The sequence below is a fragment of the Typha angustifolia genome, chromosome 13 (genome assembly GCF_048772165.1).
Source record: "Typha angustifolia cultivar Huaian chromosome 13, ASM4877216v1, whole genome shotgun sequence".
Classification (NCBI taxonomy): Eukaryota; Viridiplantae; Streptophyta; class Magnoliopsida; order Poales; family Typhaceae; genus Typha; species Typha angustifolia.
Window position 1 is genome coordinate 18,044,251 of NC_133251.1, and position 22,703 is coordinate 18,066,953.

Consider the following 22,703-nt stretch of genomic DNA (forward strand, 5'->3'; position numbering starts at 1 on the left):
TAATTTTTGTGTGTAAAAAAAGGAATGGAACGGGTATTCTTCAAATCAAACTTGGCAAGTAGCCAGGATCACCTTATTACCTCATGTAAATGAAACTAGTAATGGTCTGCCTAGCCTTAGCATATTATAACTCCCAGTCAATCTTTAGCTTGATGGCATGGTAGATCTGACCTTAAATTAAATTCGACTAAGATATATCAAGCTCAAATTCGTCTAACAGTCAAATCGTTGTCATCTCTCTCTCTCTCTCTCTCTCTCTCTCTCTCTCTCATAGTAACAGCTAGGTAAGCTAGCGAGCAGTAATACAAGTTCACCACTGTAGGTTGGAAGCATGTCCCTCCATGTGCAAGCTATGCCACAGGTTGTGTGCAGTATTCCCAACATTCTCAAGGACAAGGGAGAGCCAAGTGTTAATTTAGAGGATTACTAAGTGGAAGCAAGATATTAATGCAATTATTCCATGCGAAATTATTTATTTATCTGCGGCCGCTTAATTACAAAATTTTGTAGGATAAGAATTATCGCCGTTGTTGATCAAGAACAATTAATGGCCATAATTCTTATATTCTAAAAAATCTCCCACTTGTTGCTTTGTAGTTGGAGAATAATTAATTTCAGGCAGCGGGAGGCTGAAGAAATTCTTGTACCTGGGGAAACGCAAGAACTTATCGCCTAACATTTTGCCTTTTTATTTACATACCATAATATAACTAATGCCTCATTTCTAGGCACATAAATTGACTTATGTGCCCCTGAAGGTATATCAATTCCATAATAATATGGAAAAAGTACATACATGTAATAAGATAATTTTTATAGTATATATTAAATTATTTCTTGTTAGAGAGAGCTATCTACTGTAGTTTTGATTGCCGCGAGAGATGAAATATTAACTATTGCATGGCTAAGGCGGTTCGAGTAATTACCCTACTATGCGTACACGTACGTACATATCCACGTACACTGTAAAAAAGAGATGGAAGCAGAGGAAGCATACCTTGGCCCCCACTAAGCCTCTCAATTTGAGAGAGAGAGAGAGAGAGAGAGTGTTTTGTTCAATTTAAAAGAAAAAAAAAAAAAGTGAGGTTTGTTCAAAAGAAAAGGAGGGGGGACAAAAAGGTATACATGTCAAATAAAGTTGTTGTGAAAAAAAGGATGTATGATGGCTCACATGGATGGGTGTCAAGGCTTTCTGATTAGGATTTATGGATGGTTAACATAGAACAGCACACTTGGTCAAGAAGAAGAAGGTACTTTTTAATTATTTAAGAGTTGTTCATCTGCATACCTTTTCCTATAATAAGAAATGAAAAAGAGTACTTGGTTAGCATCTAACAATAGTTTGACCAAAACCATAACACCAAGGCACAAGTACAAATATCAAGCAAGCTTAGACCTTTAAAAATATATAACAAATGGCTGTAAAGCCCTCTACTTGCTAATAACTTTCATATGCTATCATTAGTTAAAAAAAATACATAGGCTTATATCGATGGTAATATATATATATATAATGGAACAATTCTGTGTTCTTCCAGTGTTCCTCTCTCATGAAGAAGGTGGGGCTAGAGAGTAGGCTTAGGTAAATTTTGGTGCGTGGTCTCACGTGGTATACTCATCGAACCATGCACACCACTAGCTAGTTGCATAATAAATTTATGAGGTAAAGTGGGAGAGAGAGAGAGAGAGAGAGGGGGGGGCCATGGGAAATGAAAACAACCAACATAGTTTACAAACTACAAAGAGGAGAGGCTTAGGTTTGTGTGTGAGGTAAATGACAACAAACAGTAGCGGAGTTTACAAGGAGGGAGGAGGGGTGGTAAAAAAGCAAGTGGCAAAAATGGCGTGCCTTCTTCTCTTGTAGGATGGTAATAATACAAACAAAAAAGAGAAGCTACCAAGCGACCGAGGAAAGAGATGAAATCTCTGTAACTACCTCATTTAATTTCCTCTGCTAGCAAACAAGTGTTGTACAAGGCCTGAACCTCCCCCAAGTGAAACCATGCACCACCTTAATGCCACTGCTTCAATAGTCATATTGTCTCAATACTGTATCCATGTATAATTAGTTGGACCCACTCCGTTTGTTGATAGATTAGTCCAAAAGGAAAGAATCACAAAGTGCAATTAGCTACAAATTGCCTAAACCTAAATAGAAAGAAGCATTTCTCTAACATTATATGTATGTATATATATATAACATCTCTCACACATATAGTCACATGCATGCACCCTTAGTAATTTTTTCACACTTCAATTTTTTTTTAAAAAAAATATCACCCTAAAAGGAAAACCAGCCTGGTTTTCTGAGCTCTAGCCCAAACCAAACCAAAAACCTTGTCTTTTCATTCACCATAAAAATGCTTCCTTTCCTCCTACACACCCCACTCATGTACTCACCCTCACTCCCCTCCCCATCCTATGAGCCCAACTCACTGCTTCTTTTCTCTGAGTTCATGCTGTAGGACAAGGCGTTGGTGGTGGAGCTGGATGAAATGGAGCTAGGTGGGGTGGTAGGCATGGATGGGTTTGTGGGTGCCTCTCAGGAGAGTGGTGGTGGTGTCTTCTCTTCCCCACTGACTCCCTCAGAGTCTGAACTCAGCAGGCAAAGAGGGTTGATTGGATCTGCCTTCCTCAAGCATGGGAGGTCTAGTAGTGGAACAGAGGAGCATGATTGGAGATTCCTAAAGACGGCCAGGACTGAAGCAATGCTGACAGCACCCAACAAGGCAGCGCCTTCTCTTCTTGGATCAAACTCCCATCCCCTCTTCCCTGATGGGGAGCAAATGCTCAGCTTCTCCTCATCAGGAAAACCAGATTCAATGGTGCTCAGCAGTGATGGGTCCTTGCCTTATTACCACAAGCCATCGCCATCTTCCTCAACACATTCTTATCTTAGGAATCCAGGTATGCCAGCATTAGCTCTGTTCTTGTGTGGGTTTGTGTGTAGGTCTTGGATTGGAATGGGTTGGCTGCTTGGTTATTTGGTTGTCTCATTGATTCCGGTAGTGATTGGAGGACGGTCCTTTCATGTCATTTGCTGTTTTTTACTCTTGAGTCTTGTCAAGAGCTAAAGCGAGTTTCTTTCTTTTCTTTCTCCCTTTTTTTTTCCCATCTGATTGGTCTTGTCTCTAAAGGTGTTGATTTGCAGATGGGTTTTCTTTTCTCCTTGTTGAGGGGAAAAAAATTAAGAGTGAAAATTTTAACCACAGTGCCTATGGTTCATTAACAACAACAACAACAACAACAAAAAAATTTGGAGCATAAACATCAAAGTATTCTTCAATGATTCTTTACCCCCTTCTCCTAGCTCCTAGTTCTGTATCTGAAATAAAATAATACTAAAAGGCCTATCTTTTTCTTTTTCTTTCCTGATGATTATACAGCATCATGTGCATCATCCACTCTGCATCTTCCTGTTTCTAGAGTAGATATAAAGTTTTCTCTTGCGTTTAATTATTTTTCCCCTCATCTTTCTTTGATTTGTTCTTCACTGATTCAGGATTGGGTTGTGGAAGCTCAAATGCAAGCATGCCTGGAGTTTTGGCAAGAGTGAGGGGGCCCTTCACTCCATCTCAGTGGATGGAGCTGGAACATCAAGCCTTGATCTATAAATACATTGTTGCGAGCGTGCCCATACCAGCCAGTCTGCTCATTCCCGTTAGAAGAAGCCTCAACCCATCTGGATTCACTCCCTTCCCAGGTGGATCTTTTGGTTCAAGCTCACGTAAGCCCTTCCTCCATCTCGAAGAGAAAGCTACAGTTTTCCTCCTTTATCGTTTACTTTTCTTGCCTTATTGCTCTCATAAGTTGCCGTTGCTACTCTGTAATGCGTGCTTAATTGATTGCGAAAGTTTTGACTGAAAGCATGTTAAGAAGGCCTGTTCCGTTTAGAAAGGGTTTCCGTATGAAACAACTCCAAATGTTACAAATGATCACATCATTCTATATCTCGTTTATATTAGCAGAGATGTGCTTTGTTCTGAGGAAAAAGTATGTCCAATCTTTATGTACCTAGTCTAATGGAGTATCCTTGATTTCTTCTAGAATTTTGGACACTGGAATATATTATTTGTAACCGGAAAGCGTTCGTGTGTCTTGTTAAGATTTGGTGATATAGTAACTGATTTAGGCAGGATGTATTATGGTTGTTGTGTAGTGGGATGGGGATCTTTCCATTTGGGGTATTCTGGAAATGCTGATCCGGAGCCTGGTAGATGCCGTCGGACTGACGGGAAGAAATGGCGGTGCTCAAGGGATGCAGTCGCCGAACAGAAATATTGCGAGCGACACATGAACCGGGGCCGCCATCGTTCAAGAAAGCATGTGGAAGGCCATGCTGGCCATGCCGCGAAAGCGATAAATGTCATCGCATCTTCACAGTCAGCTTCAGCTGTTTCTGGCGGCGGATCATCTGGTAGCCTTACCATTGCACAGCAGCAGACAAAAAGTTTGGGGAAGAGCCCTGCAAATTTCAACAGGTAGAATCAAATGATTACATTGCTAAACCTCTTCTGCATTCAAAATAGCTACATCGTCATGTCTTAAAGTTGTGACTTTTGGTTCCTTTGCTTGCCATATGATGATTAAAACTTAAAACTAATGGTTAGTTTTTGAAATCGAGTAAATGAGTTACATACTATATTATAGTTGCTTATGATCTGCCCAAGTACTATGAGTTATCCATATGCCACAAACATTTACTTCACATGTCAAATTAGCTTGTTTTGATCTTTTACTGTTAACACATAATTGTTGTAGAGTGGCATAATTTATTCATTTCTGACTTTACCGATAAATTTACTTGGTTAAATGCCTAATAAAATGCTAAAAAAAAAAACTTTCCAAGCTCAAAAAGGAAACTTATGGTTGTAAGTGATGGTGTGTCCTTGTCAAGATTTTTCAGTTCGTATCCAAAAGATGAGTTGGTTGACCTTTTCAAGTGACATTGTCGTTGTCGTTGTCTCATGAGCATACATGTGATCATTGCCATTGTTGTGCATGATGTGTTGACTACTTGGCTCTGAAGTACCCAAAATGCTCTCTCTAATGATCAGCAGATGTAGAATTGTTACTATACTTAGGAATAAACTTGTACCGAAGTTAGCGTTAGCATCTCAATGAGTAGTCCTTGTTTTTAGAGTAATGCAAGCATAAATTTGTTACAAGTAAATAGACTAATATTACAAGTTGAATTGGTTATTTGATTGAACATCATAAATACTACAGTAATATCTATGAAAAAGATAAAGAATTTCCAAAAGCAAGATACTTTTCTCCAACACAGCAGACATAATATCAAGTGGTTAAACAAACAAGATGTGTATCATATACTGCAAAGCTGGCTCTCCTTTTGCTCGCATCTTCTTCATCCTCAGTGGCAAACATGTGGCAAACTATGAGAAGTAACTATAGTTACGATCTCTCAGTTGCATCCATGTGACAAGCCTAAATTGTGCCAACCCTTGATGTTTACCTTTTAGTTTGTTCTCTTTGATGTTTACCTGCACTCTTATCTTTCCGGAGAAAGACAAGCTTATTAAGAAATATAATGCTATGGCATTAACTTCCAACTAGTGTATTCTTGATTACCTCAATGCAGTCCCACCAAAATTTCACAATTGGTTAACTTGTATGGTGAATTGGTAATATCTAGATCTCTAGTGGCAGTATTTATATTTTAGTGGAGTTCGATAAAGATAGCAGCTCACATTAAATTCTATTATATTTGCAGAATCTGTCTGTTTTCTGGGATTTCCATTTAAGTTTACTGTTATATTATCTGACTCAAGTTGTTATTCTTATTTTTGAACAGACTATAAATGATTTTTTATTTACATTTAGCATGATTATCTTGTTATGCAGGATGGTGATGGGCATCGAGAAAAATGATCACGTGCAGGATTCCCAAGACCTCTCTATGCTAACTTCCATGAACCAGAAACCTATAGACACTTTGTTTCCCATTTCAAAACAGCAAAATCCCTTTGAAGAAACATCTTCCAGGGCAGATTTTGGACTTGTTTCCACTGATTACCTCATGAACTCTCAAAGAAGCTCTTCGGATAACATCAACTCTGCTTCTACACCTAAACTCAATGAACAACCGCAGACCCATTCCCTTCGACATTTCATTGACGACTGGCCCAGAAACCAGTCTGATTGTTCAGCTATCACCTGGCCTGAGGTAGAAGAAATGCAATCTGACAGAACCCAACTGTCTATATCTATTCCCATGGCTTCCTCAGATTTCTCATCCTCCTCATCTCCTAATCATGAGCAGCTAAAACTATCACCCCTTAGATTATCTAGAGACCTTGATTCTGTTCAGATGGGTTTGGGCATGGGAGATGTCCTAAGTGAAGTTAGCGAAAAGCAAGCAAGTTGGATTCCCATCTCTTGGGAGTCTTCGATAGGTGGACCCCTAGGGGAGGTTTTGACCAACACTAGCAACACCCCTAAGGATCAAAGCAAGAACTGCTCATCATCATCATTAAATCTCTTGACAGATGGATGGGATTCAAGCCCTCGGTTAGATTCATCACCAACAGGAGTTCTGCAGAAGACTACCTACAATTCGCTGTCTAGCAGTACTGGAAGTAGCCCAAGGCCAGAGCATCACAAGACCCTTGACAGCGCGGGTAGTCTGTGCAATGACCTCCTTGGCCCTACCCTTGTAAATCCTCTGACCATTCCGTCGTTGTGAGCTTCCCACTACCGGAAGCATCACGATGACAAATGGTATCAGAATGAACAAAAACTGAAAATAGGATGGATATAAATGACTAGAGTTGTTCGTGCAACTTGAGTGGTGGAAAGTATGTTTATCTTTGTTTGCTATAAGAAAGGCAATATGCCTTTTGTGTTTCTTGGTTTCATCTTTTCAGCTTGTAAGTTTCTTCCTTTTGTTTTGTACTAGTTCCTTGTTGAAATACTCCATCAGCTAGTCTGCAAGGAATTGCCTCTTTGAACGAGGGTCTAAGGCTTCACGAGCATGTATTTGATATGCAATGATGGATAAGATATTGGATTTTGATGTATGATTGGTTGTATCAACCTAACATCTTGTTTCCATATGATTATTTTCTTTTCAGACAGTTTTATCCTGAGAACAGAAAATAGGGAGAAGCTTCAAAAACTTTTTACTCTCTCCCCACTACAATAGTACTTTGCAGCTAATTGAGCTTATGTTTCCTTGGACATGACATGACAATGCTACCACATGGTTGTTTAATCTTGAGCACTTTCTTCTTTCCAATAATATGTGACACATCTGGTCATCTGCAGTGATAATCAATTTTTGGCATCGGAACTGTAGGCAGTTGGTGCTCGAAAACAATTTAGTTAAACTATTTTACTGCTCAATTGTGCTCTCTGCCGAAAGGTTCAGGATCCTTTGGCTATACTGATTGGCCTGAGCTATAAAAAGATTCCTTGAAGATTGTTTAACCAGCAGAACTACTTATCCAATTTTTTTTCCCCTGCCATAGGTACTCAGTCAAGCTGCATGCAGGAATTTCTTCTTTTCAGCATGCGTCCTTTGCCAGCCTAGACACAATCTTGTTATGATTTCCTCTGCAGAAGCCTACAGGCTACAGTGAGTGAATGGGAATATGGGGTTGTTTCTTTTGGCAGTACAATGAGCAGTTACTTGCTCTGTGGAATTCCTACTTTTGCATATGAATCCATGAATATATGCTATTACCACAACTGGTGCACACACCAAGAAGCTGCTACAAAGATGCCAAAATGGCTTGCATTTTGTTTTATTCGATTGCTTTCCTAAGATCCTAAGTTTATCTAAGAATACAAGATGGCGGAGCATGATTTCTTCGTTGTTCACATAGTTTATTTTGTCTCTCTAATTAATTGGGAACTATAGTATTATTAAAACATACTGTAAACGATGGTTTGGGACTGCTGCAGGTTAAGAAAACAGGAGGCGAGAGCTGTGGAGGCATGTCTCGTACCAACTGCACACAAACCCTTTATCCTAAGACGTGCTAAACTAACTTACGCAAGACTTTGATCATCGACAACTTGCTTCTTGTTTTGAATGCGAACAAACGAATCATTAGTTTACTTTGATTGGGTTATAGATTCACATCTTTGGTCTGCTTAATTCTGATTAGATGATGCAGATGATCTTAATTACATGTGATCCATAATGGGTCCCTTCGATGTTTGTCTTTGCTTTGGTCACGCAAAGATGATCTTAAACAAACATAACGCTTTGAAGGGAAGTTTCGTGAACAAAATAAACAACGGTTTTGGTGATAGACCTTGCCTTCCATATGACAGACATTCTAAAAGTCCTCGCCGGGAATATCTTTTATAAGTTTTGGATGGCATTTTGTGAAGGAAAATAAAAATAAATGTATAAATAAATTTCCAACATGAAAAGCACATTGGGAAAGGCACACGTGGCCCCATCGGATGTAACTTTGGCCATTAAATGACATGGAGAGATTGATTGCAAACTTTGACAATATCCGAGGCTCTTATAAAATTCCTTATGGAACAATGTTAACGTGCACATCAACATCACATACATTATTATCCTTTCCATTTATCCCTTAACATATATATATATATATATGTATATATGTTTTATTAGACCACACATTATAGTCTTCGAGGACTATTTATCCAATATAGGTGTGGGTAAATGTTAGAACAATGACGATGACAAGGCTGCATCTCTGCGACAAAAATTGGCATGGATTGGTGATGCAATTTTTTGCAAATTAATCAAAGAAAATTTGAGCATTGAATGGTGTGGGACAGGATGAATTGGAATTAGTAGAGTTGGAAGTCACGCATTGCAGTTTGGATGGAGCGCCCAAAATTAATGCAAGTATTTAACACCCGAAATAAATGCATATATCAACATGCCGATGAGATATGAAACTTATTGTTGAGTCTTAAATGACGAAGATGTAATTTTAAGAACTAAGACATTATCATACTTACAATTCACCTTATAGTAAAAACACAACATCATTTGAGTATCTCTTTTTCAAACGTTATTTCTTTTTTCTGTTCTTTCCTTTAAATTATGGTCGTAACAATCTGTATCGGAGTTTAAGATTTGATATCTGTTGGTGATACATGTGAGATTAATATGCTACAGATTAGATTGTTGAGATTAGTATGTGAAATTTAGTCCCATAAAAGAATAGTAATAATAAAAAGGATATATGTGCAATAGTTGATCCAAAGCTTGTGAGTTTTAAACATTTGGATTAAGTTGACCAACATAGAGAAGAACGGAAACTACCAAACTTACTCGTGAACTTACTATGACTTGCTACAATTTACATCTCAACTATGTACAATGGAAGTCTACAATGTCTACCACTGCTTCATCACAGATCTCTTCAAAAATGGCAGCTTCAATCTCAACTCCAATCTCCCTCATCTGAGGCTGGAAATGGCTCCACTCCAAACGAGAGTTTGATAGCTCCGAGACTATCAACTGGGTGATCTTGGCTTGATCTACCTTTGGAATCTCCCATGGAAGTCCTTCCTTGTCGAAGTCCAAGCCAAACTGATTGGATGCAGGAGAGTCTGCTGCATCAAGAACATCTTTGAAGACGTCTAAAGCTTCGTTTGGCGAATCAATACTTGAGACTGTGGGCGGCGTCTCTTCTTCATCTGTAATTCAAGAATAATATCAACAATGTGAACACATGCAATTCAAGTAAAGATATTGCTTAACATTAATTAATTAATCCAAGAGATTAGCTCTGAATAAGGCATCATGAACTCACTATGGCTATAAACTGGGGAGCTTTCATAAGAATGCAGGTCTAGAACTGAGACAGGGCTGTGCTGCTTTGAGTCCACCTCCATGCATCTCCACTGGCCATGATTTCCGACGAGATCGTCGCCACTGCTTCTAGAACATCCAGACCAATCATTCGGCTTGCTCCCATTAGATGAGAGGCCATCGAAAGTAGTTGATGCTCCAATCTCAGGTGCCTTGGCTTCCCAATTCAAGGCCTTCCTGACAGCTTTCGAGTACAAAATCTTGGACACCATGCATCTCAGCAACCCACACTCGTTCCTTTTGAAGCCATTGCTGGTTAACTTTTGCATCCTTCTGCTTGCATTGCCAGGCCAGCACATGCTTGTTGCCTGAGACTCCAGGATCCTAGTCGAATACCCATTCTCTATAAGGTAAATATCTAAGAAAAAGGGCTCCTGTTGCTCTTCTAGTAGCTCCGAGAGCCGCCTTCCTTGGGCCATTAGACCTCCAGTTTAGAAGGTTTGAGGGAGATACGAGCAAGAGAATTCGAAGGAATGGGGAGATGGAGTAAGGTGTAGGGTGGCTTCAATGTATAAAATGGATTGTCGGAGGTAGTAGAAATTAAAATATGTAAATATATATATATATATATAGAAGATTAAATAATTCAAATATTCACCCTGGAGCTGAGGCAGGCAACGCATTTAATGCGAGACAACCAATTGACATGGAGGAGAATCTCTAGTCAGGACTTAGGCCCAAGGTTTGTCTTATGGTGTGGGGGGTACTTGCATGCCAAACCATGCAGTAATACGATAAGTAACATCAAATCATCAGGTGAAAACAGTACCTAATAGTGAACGCTTTAAAAAAAAATAAAAAATAAAAAATCCTTTCGATTAGTGCAATTTGTTTAGACCTGTTGGTCTCATTGGGCGGTTCCAAGGTTCCTCATCAGACAGACAAATGATTCCCACAGCTTTTGTCGTGGAGTGGAGGTGGAGGTGCCCCCCGTGTTTATCCATCAGGATCAGGATACAATTTTGGGAAGTGTAATACAGAGAGTATACATGATTTGTTTGTTTGGGTCTTTATTGTCTGGACCGTTTTTTAACTCAAGCATAGCATCCAGTAATCTGCTCGCGTAGTTATATGGGACCTATCTCATGTTCTGATATTCACAATCCCTTGGCTTGTAATGGACTAATGGGCCATCATTATTGGAACTTTTTGAATCAATAACTCATGCAACCTTCTTGCGCAGCATCAAGTGAAACGCAATGCGAGCCAGAGAATAGTGTGTCAAATATCAATTAAAGCAAACATCTAAAGATACACCACTACATTCACGATATACAGGAGGTGAAAGGCTGTTCACAGGTCTGCTGTTCGCAACATTTTGCTTATAAAGGGATAGGACAAGACGTTATTAGCTGAAGGTTTTTTTAAATAATGAAGTAGAATAGAGAACAGAAAGAAGGTATTGAACAGGGTTAATTTACACACCACGTGCATCATTATCAATGCAGATCATAACTGATTGTTGTATATTTGAATTCCCGTGTCAGAATGAAAGATGCCAACGGTAGCAGTGAAGATGATCACAGATTCAGAGGAGGGCTGGCCTGAGACAGATCAACAACATATAGAGCTGTTTAATTAGTAGGAAAAAGGCATGGTTTCCTCCCTCCAAGAAAGAGGCAGCTTAGTAAAGTATATCTGTTTAAACGATATTCTGATGCTGTGAGAACTCACCTTGAACAGAAGGTCATGCGCAATGTGCTCCCAAGGCAGAGAGATGGACATCAAACAACACTTCAGAGGCAGAAGTTCATCAGATTTCCTGTTGGTAGATGTGGCAGCATAAGCTTGCTTTGCCAATTCAGAAGCAGCAGAAGCTGCTTTCTGAACTATGCTGCCTAAGTCTATCCCCAAATGTCTCTTGGATAAAGGCGATGTCAAATTTGAACGGCTTTGATCTGCAATAACAGCAGGCCGGTCATCTCAGATGTGAGCAAGTGATGTATTCAAAACCATAAACCATTTCAATGCGGGAGGCATTGATCAAATATATAGTATTTGAAGTTTTGAACAAGTTATCTAGTAAACATATATTTGTATGCATCTTTCCATAGCGAATTATGTTTCACACAAAATGAAAAACTGATTTAAGTATGCTTTAAACTCTTATCAAAGTCAACTGTACTTATCATGAATTGCAACAATTTGAGTGGACATGTTAAGTTATTAACGATAGCCACTCCTGTGCACATGATTAACAATAAATAAATAAAAAATTGACCAAGCACATTATAATAAACAAACACACACACACATGCAATGTAAACACTCATACACATAACACATGTAATGTATCACGCCGCGATGAGGCTTTTCAAAATTAGTTATGATTTATTAACATTTGCATTTGTTATAACACATAAAGCAACTGTTAATAAATCATAAATGAAAAACTAAATTTGAGAAGCCCCATTGCAGTGTGATACATTAGAACCAAATTGCTGTTGGATCACTTCTTAACTCAGAAAATCTAACTGGTTTACTTTCATAAAAGAATCAACAAAATCATTAAACCCATCTACCTGCTATTCCCGAAACAGCAACTTCAACTTCACCACGACCTCCAGGTCCCCTCATATAAAGCCTGTCAGTTTTAGACTGAGCACTCCCAAGTGATAAAAGGCTCCCAAATCTTGATCTCCCTGCTGTTAAAAAGTTGGGAAAAAGAGGATACTGCTCCATTAGGAATGAAACAAAAAGAAAGTCACACAACTAACGGAGGTAATGACCCATTTGGTTAAACTTATCAAATATTGCACCACAGCCATTTAATACTTGCATAATTTTAAATAAATATTTGTGGTAAGATAATCTATGATCAAAATGTAAATAAACCAACTTATAGCCAGAAAAGATAGTTTTTCACCTTATGTAAACAGTCTGTTATTATTATTATTCAATTTTTCTCTATCAACCAAATCAAAGATTGCTGGGACTTGACATGCAAACAGAGTTGGAGAAAACTGTTGCAGCCAGACCAATTTGAAGGGAGAAGAGATTTCCTTTTCTGGCAAATATACTGCTTATATTCTTGATGCGTCTAGTCACCAAATTATATATTTCACCTTAGATATGTCGGAGCTAATGTATAAATACCACATGTGCAGTTTTCTACTTTTTCATTTCTCAGATCATTCCTCGGCTCGGCTAAGATTATGGAATGATGCAAACTTCCTTTCCCAACTAAGTTCTATGAAAAAGAAGACATCCAAGTATGTTATTCTTTTGTTTATTCACATGATATAAGAAAAGATCCATTATACTGGAATAAAAGCACATTGAGAGCGCACCATCATATGCTTCCCGGACCATCTGATAGCTGACAAATCCAGAGAAGAGAGTAAGCTGCAGTTGCATAAAAATATCAAAAATTTCAGCCAAACGTACTCATACTGCTGCTGCTATTACTAAACTACTACTAAGGCCATACAATCACACATTGTAATTTTGGTCATCTTTCCTTCCTGCATCTGCTTATGTCATTAAGGATTTAAGCAACATGAACAAAGCAAGATTCACCAATAAATTATCACCACGCATCCATGAATAAAGCATTTTCTTTTTTAATTTCAAACAGGATAATTTTTTTCTGCAATATAGTCAATTAGCACATACTTCAAACCTGAGATTGCTTGATTCATTCACCATTGCTCTCACCTCTTCGCAAATTAGTTATCACATCAAGCAATAAAGGTCTCTCTCTCTCTCTCTCTTGCAACTAGGAAGACAACTAACCTTAGATTGTGTGACTGTTTCATCTTCACCATCACCTCTTATGGGCCTACTCAAATTGGAGTCACATGGATCATTTTCTGCTGGAAAAGCAGGTCCATCATGTGCATTGAGAATTACACAATAGCAATGATCTACTTCTGACAAAACCTGTTCAAATTGAAAAAAAAATAAAAAATTTTAATATGATAATTTTGTGTTATACAATAGAATTGCAAGTGCTTCAGAAAAAAAAAACAAAGTTAAGTCAGGTGGATAGAACAATAAACACAGTAACCAAAGAACTAAAACAAGATAACTGAGAATCATGGTAACTAGCGATAGTGAAAACTGTAAGGGAAAGAGTAGCTTGGGTAGCTGCAGATTGAGCAACAAAGATAATAACTTGAAACTACCTAAAAGGCCTATTTGCCAACAAAAAGAAAAGAACAAAAAGGTTTTGGGCAACAAAGATTAGCTCAACGGGCCAATAATAGACAGGAACATGGAGCCTCCTTGTGTCAAAAAGTCTTGGTGCCCGGCAAAATACCTAAAAGGCCCATTTGCCAACAAAAAGGAAAGAAAATGTTTCAGACATCACTCCAACTGCCAAAATCAATGAATAAGTGTGTGTTGCAGGATTCTCATTCAAACAGCATTGGTGGTGTTTTCTATGTATTTTGAAGACCATGCCTTCGCGCTTTTTATTTTTTATATTTTTGTAACGTCTCCAAGTGTAAAATCTCAAGAGACGAAGATGTCGATGCATTGGAGGTTAGCATTTCAAACGGACTTCTTCCAAGAAAAAAAAAAGAAAAAAGATGCCAAGCTAGTCGCTGGCCACTGCTCAGTGCCACCAGCCATGGAAGGGAGACCTGGAGAGAACATGAAAGGGACGATCGAAAGAGGGGTTTAATGTTTAGCTTTAGGGTTGTAGCGAGACACACACACACAGTGTAGCGATGTTTTCTTTTAATAAATAATTATTAGTTAAACCCAATTCCTTAAATCAAATCCGACACATTTCCAACCCAATTCATTAATTGGTGGGCCAAATAGCCCGCCCGCCTTATGCAGAAGCCATTGAGCTTAACAAGGCGGCCGGTGTGCCACCTCGCCATGGCGACCGCCAAAAATGCTATTAAAATTACTGAAGAGGACAAGAACTTTCAAGATAATGATGAACTGTTGTTTCTTGAAAGAAGGTACATGTGTGCATATTCATGACATTGAGACTAGTAGAGAGAAGCCAAGAGTCTATGCCCTCAAAGAATGCAAATATTCAACGCAAGAAATTTAAGGCATCTCACCACAGCATCGAAAGTGTCATCAAAGTCATCAACAGCAAAACAAATGTTTGGATAGGCAGGCAGAGTTGCTGCAGCCTGTAGAGAAATAGAAGAAGATTATCAGACGAAAAAACATATATATTAGAGTTGAAAATGGCAATTACCTTTTTGTGATCCAGAAGAAAATTAACACGGCTTGGAGATGCATATACAGTTTTGATAACCTGTTTCAATAAGTATGTAAGATTACCACTTATTTTATAGAATAAAATTATTGATATCAGAAACCAGGGAATAAACAAGGCAAGGATAAATCATAGCATACCGAGTTTAGAAAGAAATTCTGATCCTTATTTTCTGAATCTATCCTTGTGCTATGTACATATTTACAAACTTAATGGAATTTAAACAAGTTGTGAACAATTTTCCCTCTAGAATACAGCTTGTTACCATGTGGACATCCCTTGATCCTAATAGAACAATATCACATAAGATGTCGAAGAAAAACAATTAAGCAAGAAATCCTATAAGGACCCTGAACATAAGAGGATAAACAATCAATTTCTTGTAATATTATTATATAACAACAACAATTATAAACTTAAAAGTTGAAAAAGCACTATGAAGGGAAGAAAGAAAGAAATAGCTTTACTACAAATGTACCTTGTATATAGGAGATAATGTTGTACTCTCTCCATTTTGATGTCTGCGAAGAGCCTGAATACTGTAGAAGTTATTTAAATACTTATGAAGCTCCATATATAGCATGAAAATTAGAAGGAAAATGTATATAATATAATATGTATACGCGTGTCTGTGTACATAAAGATACTTCTCGCCGGTCAAGTATAACATTCGATTTTGATGCAAGGTAATAGATTTTAAATCTTCGATGTCACCTTACCACTTAACAAAATTGGCTCAAAATGTCATGTAAAACATTGACCATATTATACTATAAAAAGGGAAAGGTAGTCACAAAATACCTGCAAATTGCGACTGTAACTGTGTATGATGTGTGGGCGATTAAATTCAAGTAAAAGGAAGGCCCCCAATCAATGTCAGCAGAATTTGCACCAATCACTTTTTCAAGCTGGTTTTCATGAAAGTAAAGAACTTATTAGTATAAAAGTTCAACAAATACTGTTGCTTTCAATTCAGTATTTTGCTCTATCCAAAAAAGTGAGTTAACAATACTAGTTCTAAGGATTCAGCTGTAAAATATAGACTGTCAACTTGCGCCCTTTGACATGTTGCTCAAGTTTCAGAGAAAATAACTTTTCCAAAGAAGAAGCAAAACAAATTGTTGATTCCAGCCTATCTCTCTAAAGTATTAAGGATATGACAAAAGAGCTAGTGAAACCTCCAAAAGCCACAAAAACAGAACTTGAAAAGGTTCTTCTTAATACCTTAAAATCTCTCTGTAAAATATCCTAGTTTTCATCCCATACATATGCAAAATCAAATAATATAATTCTTAGTATGCACCCCAAATTAGAAAGTATTGTGACAAAAATAAACTCCACCTAATGCATGCTTAGACTTGCTTTCTTGGGGATGTCGCAACAAAAGGGAAATATAATGCTCTGCGAATTAAAAGGAAAAATAGAACATGCCAACTCTGTGGCAAAATGAATGAAGAAAAACTTTGTTTACATTACCGTAGGAGCCCATCTCCGGACAAAAAAAGGAGAAGCATCATCCATATTATCATTGAAACCATATCCATGCAAACTCTGGGCACAACAATATCACATGATTAGCGGCGCAACAATAGTAACAGTATGGGCTTTGTGGTTAAACATACCATATTCCTAACGAAAAAAATGAGGTCATCCTCTTCCCGTCCTTTTGCTACCCTACCACGTACAAAATACATGTCCAGCACTTCGTGCCAAAATTGAGCGTCCATTCCAACATCAGAAGCATCTTGCTCATCAACCACTGTCCATCCCAACAAGTTGGAATGCTTTTTCACCATACTCAGTAACTCATACCTGATCACAAGAAGAACAATACAACAGAACATTTGCACGGCCCCCAAAATCCAAAAAAAAAAAAAAAACGATCATCACGAGCAAATAAAGAATTTATATTAACAGCCCGGACTCCGCATCAAGATTCTCAACATGTAGCACGAACCTTCTAAAAAATGCAAAGAAACAATAATTTCTTATTCCGATTACTATTCTTGCTAAAGATATTTACACGTTACGACCAAACGTAGGATTCTTAGAGCGTTCACAAGCGTGAAATCAATGACCATCAACAGTAGGACCTCCTATTACCCGATCGGGTAAACATGTTGGCACCAAGAAAAGAAACCTTAGAATTCCTATAAGAAACCCTAGGATACGGATTCGGCATCAAGAACGTGGAAGAAGAGGGCCAGCGAGAGGGAGAGAGCGATGGGGTTTTCATACCTGGAGGGTGTTTCGCCGTCGATGAAGCCAATTCCGGAGACGGAGATTTCCTTCGTCTCCGCCATCTTCCAAGCATCTCTCCCCCGCGTCACAGGCAAAGGGTTGGTTGATAGAAATAAAACAAGCAAAGAGGGGCGGGGAGTCGAGGCATCGAATTGACGAGTGTCGAAAATGCTTATCAACTTGGCGATACCGTCGGTTACGGTAAAATCGGCGCAGACTATTGAGGATTGCTGGGCTTAAATGGGCTATATACTAAATTATTCTAGCCAATTCCCTCTAAGCCTAAGGTTATGCCTTCAAGGCCCAAATGGACTAACTATATACCAATACTTTGGGCTTCCACAGTTGGCTACGAATAAATTTTGACATTTAAAAAGAAAGAAAGAAAATAAATAGAAAGGCCCAAATAACGTTTTGAAGCCAGTTTGAATGATTCAACTACAAGTACTTACTCAGGAGTTCTGATGACTTTCCAGGAGACAGACACGAAAACCCATTCCTAGCCATCTGCAGAGATTCTGATAGTTGAATAATAGTTCTCATCCACTGGAGGCAAATTTATGACAATCTGCAACAAAGATTTCTCGTTCTACGTATACCAATACTATAACCAACTCGGCCATTCAATGTCAGATCGTTCTTGCAAGCTACATATCTTGCACTCCTACTAAAATTTCATTATCCAAGATGGGCATCTCTGCACACCGCCGCGTAAGTTTCAGCTGTCACGAGTAATGGACATGCATGCCATTCCAATTAATGGGGCACGAGAGGTACTGATAACTATCCTTCAAATTAGTCGATGACGAGAAAAGGAGATCAGCAGTACGTAGTAATTGAGAAGGCTGCAATTAATCTTTTATGTCATCTTATACGAGTGGAACTGCTATTAATAAGTCGACACATTCTCTGTAATATGAAAGTTGACGAGAATAATTCTTTTTTTTTTCTTTTTTGCGGATCTCAGAGCTGTATTTTGATGGTGAACATGGAAGGATTCACAGTATGGCAGCAAGTTCAAAGTTGACCAGATTAGTTTCCTGTGTAGACGCAGCTGTTTGCTTGCTGCCGTATATGTATTGAAGTTGAGAGGAATTTTAAAAAGAAGGAAAGAAATATTTGTTGAAGTCAAAAGCAATTTAAAAATGTAGAGATTATTTGGAGCATATCACTGCATGATCTCCTTCATTTTGCTAGTAGAGAAAATATGATTGATGACCAAATGGAATCATTTTCCTGCAGAAAAAGAAACGGAATCTTTCTACGTGATTGATGATCTACAACTCTAAAGGGCACTTAGTTTGGAAGATAGATCAGACCATACAGTGCATGTTTGAACGTAATTACGTCATTATCTATCCTAGTTGGATTATTAGAAGCACAGGTGGAAATTTTTTGTAGTTAAGAATATTTTAAAACGGGTAATTTTGTGTTGAACTCAGCCAACAAACTCGGTGCATGTTATAGTCTTACAATAGAATAATGTTCTCTCTGGCCGGCACTAAATAACGATTACATGATACCCTGTATGTACTTAAGCTTGTAGTTAATACAAGACAAGGCCAACAAACTGAAAGCGTCCTTGTCCTTCTCGGGTACAAACGTAACAAAAAAGCTTAGTACAGTAGAATGGCTTTTTCTTTATTAAAGATTCTCAAAATATGGTGATAAATGTATTCCCTCTTGCATAAAAAAAATAATAAAGATAAAATCCAAGTACAATGCATGCCGAAGATATTTAAGAGATCTCAAATAGAATAAAATGTTGGCATATGGTTGAGTTGTCTTTTTCAGTTCTTTATTGGTATCGGAAGGACTAGATGTTTAACTATAAAAAGAGTATGGGCTCAGAAATTATAATTAAAAAGAAATGAAAGGAGTAGTAAATACACGTAACTAAGCTAGCGTTGACAAAAGGTAGAGATATAGCAGTAGTTGGACCCGTATGAACGAACAGTTGTGGATTTATATACAAGTCGCCGGCGCCTGTACAGAACCCAAAGTCGGCAGCAGAGCAGACTCTCTACCTACGAATTCTGCGGCGATAGACACGAGGGCAATTGCTCCTATTAGAGGCCCCAAAAGGACCGTGCTTTTTCTTTTTATATATATATATATATATATCTATCCATCTATCTATTTAAGCACCTGTTATCTCCTCTCTACTTCCCACTCTCTTCTCTGTATACAAGTATAATTACATAAATCCCATCGTAGCGTTCTTCGCTCCCAGCCATGTCAACGAAGTATACTTCCCTGTTTGTGATAGCTCTTCTCCTCCTTGTATCCCTTAGCCAGGCAAGGAGGGCAGGGCCAGTAGATCCAAAGATTAATGGACAAGCAGAGGGCCTAGAGGTACGTTGTTCTCAATCCATTTTTGATCAAAATGGATGAGGAAAAGGCTGCATAAAAAATGGAACGTCTAACTTTTATTAACCAATTATTGTGTATTCTTTTTTTTTTTTTTCTTTTTTTCGGTGACAGGGAGTTGTGGAGGCCAACTCTGAGGAAATGGATGAAAGATGCAGTGGAGAGGGCCAAGAGGAGTGCTTGATGAGGAGGACACTGGTGGCTCACACAGACTACATCTACACCCAAGAGAAGCACAACTAAAAAACCCTGTGGAATTAATAGCTCGATTTATTCATTCTACTTTGCAACTGGTGTGCTTATTCCATGTGTCTATCCTTATGATGACATACAGTAGAGTGTCGAGTAGGTTTTGCATGACTCTAGTGAGCGAGAGTGTGAGAGACATTTTGGACCTTTGTGATTGCATGCTTTCAAATCCCAGTCCTCCTGTTACTTCTCTTATCTTGTACTCCCCATGTTTTCAAAGATTTCATTTGAGAGAATAACTAAGAAAAGAGATCCTTTGAACGACTCAGGGTACTAAGTCTTATCAGATACGTAATTCTGTTCGATTTCTTTGATGATGTTGCAACTCGGTTACAATTTGGTGAAGAGCATAGTCTAAGCTTTTAAGCTTAATATTCTTCAGAGTTGCAGAAGACCGTCTTATTTTTCAAACATTCATACGGGGGCTATCTTGCTTCTTTTAATGAACAGTTGACTTTTATTACATGAATAGAGTTCTCCAATCTGTCGAAGCTCTGGGATTAGTTATCTTCTCTTTCTTGTCTGTGAAAAAAGGGAGAGACATGGTTTTCTGAAGAAAAAAAAGAAGAGAGAGAGAACATGGGTTAATTATGGAGCAATGGTGTGTAAAAAAAAATCCAAAATATATGTGATACAGCACAAAAATTGGTACAAACATAGATCCCACGAACATACAAGACTATAATACATGTCTATTGAAACTAATCTTTATCCTACTCATAGAGCTTTAAGTAGTCTTCACACTATCGCATCAATATACGTACGTCCTTTTATATCTACTCAATGGTCATCAGTTGGTGCTCTCGTTTATCTACATCAGAATGGCAATATATATATTACCGGTAACCAGTTCAAATCTGTATCTAAGAAGACAATTTTTGGTAGTTACTCGATAATTAGATCGATATCTATAGGATTCATGAGAAAAGGAAGGCATGGAAGTGAATTGGTTGCGTTTATTTGTATCAGATAGACTTCAAATATTCCATCACTCACTTAGAACACAATGCTGGTCAAACTAATCACATTCACATTTTCAACTTTAGAAACTACGAGTTCTAACTCGATCATGCAATAGTATCTCATGATCACCCCAGCCTCGCAGGACTTTGACCTTTTTGCTGCTCAAAAAGCACGACTACTTCTTTCTTCAGGAATCTCTACTCCCCCATTGCCAGATACAGAGTGGTGTCCACAGAGCCACTAGTGAAAAGTAAGCACTGATGCATCCAACGGCAGGATAAAAGCACATTAGGAGATATCCAAATCCATTTGGAGTGACTGGTCCTCGTCTGAGTTCTGACTGCTGTACCATTGAGGCTCTTCGAAGTATCAGAATTCCGGCAAATAATGGTAAAACACTTTTGTTTACTTCAGACGCAATTCAGTTTACATTAGTTTTAAAAATTATATCTTTAAGGAATAGCGATCAATTTTCATCGAGTTTTGTCAGCCATCTGATACACCCCTTCTCTGTTTTCTAAGCTTAGGAACCTTACTGGCATATTTCCATGGCCCTTACTAGCTTTTCCAACCACTGAGAGATTTTCAAACCCAGATAATTATGGACCTTTGGGGCTTAGGTCCCACCAGCCCTCCACGTTTAACTTCAAGAAGAGAAGCATAATAGGAGAAAGGAAAATTTTAATCCACATAGTCGACAACCAAGGATAGAGAGAAGTCTAGCTTCCACACAATAAAGTTCACATTGGGATGGAGACATTCTATAGGGATTCATTTATAGTGAAAGAAAGAAAGAAAGAAAGAACGGACCCCAGTAAGCTTGTTGCTATTTTCTTGCTGAAGCTAGAGTTGAGTCAGTTGCTGATGTCATGTCCATGTAAGAATGATCAACAAGATTCTGGATCCAATTTGCATATCAAATATAAGTTCTTGATTCTGCCATATACCAAAACTTCACCTATCAAATAAAGACGGCCTTTACTAGTGTACAATGAAGACAAGATCATCATAAACTTACAGAAATATATTAAGAAAACATAGACTGATGAAGGGATACCTGGCATTCTTATAAAACCTGACATTTTTAAGGAAATAGATGAGAAATATTATCATGTACGGTAGGTAACAAGGTTCAGTTCAAGCAACGAGTCTAAGAGCGGACGGAAGTCAGTAATCGAAAGAAGATAGTGGAGATGTATGTTGGACGATAAGTCATCGAAATCTTCAATGTTTCAAATTACAGGATTATTAGAATTTCTATTTTGACAACCAATTAAACCCCATATCTACATCTTGATAACATACTGAAATTCGATACTGACTCATGATGGATATACAAATCTATACATATTTTAATCTGCTTGACAAGAAAGCAGGGGTGATATTCCACCATTTGGAATCTTTACTAAAAATACTTTTAGTTCCAGGTCATCTAAAGATCCTACAGTCAAATTATGAGATCATCTTTATAAGTAGGGATAAGAAGACCTGTTAAGGAAATAAGAGTTAAGAACACAGAATTTAACTAATTGATGAGCGACCAATTTCAAAGGGATAAGAGAGAATTTTTTATTACAAATACTGCTCGAGAAGGAAGGCCTTAAAATTGATATGCACCTGTCCCTGAGACCAATGGATAAAGTTAAAAAAAAAGCAACATAATCTACTTTCAAGACCAAATTTATCATTAGGCATGTAAGAACTACTAATACATTCATATATGACCATGTATTACCTAAAGAAATTAAGGGTACTATTACTCTGCATGTCCTACATTTTCCAGCACTTAGGATTGGAGTGTATTAGTGTAAAATCGTTGGACAACTAATCTTACAAGCTATAACCATACTCATTTTTATATGC

At 38.0% G+C, this 22,703-nt stretch overlaps 3 protein-coding genes across 4 annotated transcripts; 1 reads left to right on the forward strand and 2 right to left on the reverse strand.

The window, feature by feature from the left end:
* Window positions 1-2,324: 2,324 nt before the first annotated feature.
* Window positions 2,325-7,040, forward strand: LOC140772893 (growth-regulating factor 6-like). The gene is made up of 4 exons (XM_073115135.1): window positions 2,325-2,907; window positions 3,503-3,727; window positions 4,160-4,481; window positions 5,866-7,040. The coding sequence occupies exons 1-4, from the start codon at window positions 2,496-2,498 to the stop codon at window positions 6,704-6,706; spliced, it is 1,800 nt and encodes a 599-aa protein (XP_072971236.1). The 5' UTR covers window positions 2,325-2,495; the 3' UTR covers window positions 6,707-7,040.
* A 2,254-nt stretch (window positions 7,041-9,294) lies between these two features.
* On the reverse strand, window positions 9,295-10,335 carry LOC140774759 (uncharacterized). The gene is made up of 2 exons (XM_073117862.1): window positions 9,774-10,335; window positions 9,295-9,657 (listed from the first exon to the last, which is right to left on the reverse strand). Exons 1-2 carry the CDS (start codon window positions 10,249-10,251, stop codon window positions 9,329-9,331), a joined length of 807 nt encoding a protein of 268 aa, XP_072973963.1. The 5' UTR covers window positions 10,252-10,335; the 3' UTR covers window positions 9,295-9,328.
* Window positions 10,336-11,036: 701 nt separating this feature from the next.
* LOC140774207 (uncharacterized) lies at window positions 11,037-17,413 on the reverse strand. 2 transcript variants are annotated; one of them, XM_073117105.1, is made up of 12 exons: window positions 17,256-17,413; window positions 16,640-16,829; window positions 16,494-16,568; window positions 15,819-15,925; window positions 15,496-15,556; window positions 14,997-15,056; window positions 14,854-14,928; window positions 13,568-13,714; window positions 13,123-13,177; window positions 12,355-12,474; window positions 11,507-11,730; window positions 11,037-11,376 (listed from the first exon to the last, which is right to left on the reverse strand). In XM_073117105.1, the coding sequence occupies exons 1-12, from the start codon at window positions 17,318-17,320 to the stop codon at window positions 11,353-11,355; spliced, it is 1,203 nt and encodes a 400-aa protein (XP_072973206.1). In that variant the 5' UTR covers window positions 17,321-17,413; the 3' UTR covers window positions 11,037-11,352. The 2 variants fall into 2 exon arrangements, with proteins under 2 accessions (XP_072973206.1, XP_072973205.1); XM_073117104.1 differs by having other exon boundaries at window positions 12,355-12,477; window positions 17,256-17,412.
* Window positions 17,414-22,703: the final 5,290 nt, after the last annotated feature.

Bases quoted from the DNA above. Each gene is read 5' to 3' on its own strand.
- LOC140774759 (XM_073117862.1), bottom strand. From the start codon at position 10,251: ATGGCCCAAGGAAGGCGGCTCTCGGAGCTACTAGAAGAGCAACAGGAG. The intron at 9,658-9,773 runs GTGAGTTCATGA...CTTGAATTACAG, and splicing joins CTCCCCAGTTTATAGCCATA to ATGAAGAAGAGACGCCGCCC.
- LOC140774207 (XM_073117104.1), bottom strand. From the start codon at position 17,320: ATGGCGGAGACGAAGGAAATCTCCGTCTCCGGAATTGGCTTCATCGAC. The intron at 15,926-16,493 runs GTAATGTAAACA...CATGAAAACCAG, and splicing joins TCCGGAGATGGGCTCCTACG to CTTGAAAAAGTGATTGGTGC. The intron at 12,478-13,122 runs GTGCGCTCTCAA...ACTTTTTAACAG, and splicing joins GGTCCGGGAAGCATATGATG to CAGGGAGATCAAGATTTGGG.
- LOC140772893 (XM_073115135.1), top strand. From the start codon at position 2,496: ATGGAGCTAGGTGGGGTGGTAGGCATGGATGGGTTTGTGGGTGCCTCT. The intron at 3,728-4,159 runs GTAAGCCCTTCC...GTTGTTGTGTAG, and splicing joins ATCTTTTGGTTCAAGCTCAC to TGGGATGGGGATCTTTCCAT. The intron at 4,482-5,865 runs GTAGAATCAAAT...CTTGTTATGCAG, and splicing joins AGCCCTGCAAATTTCAACAG to GATGGTGATGGGCATCGAGA.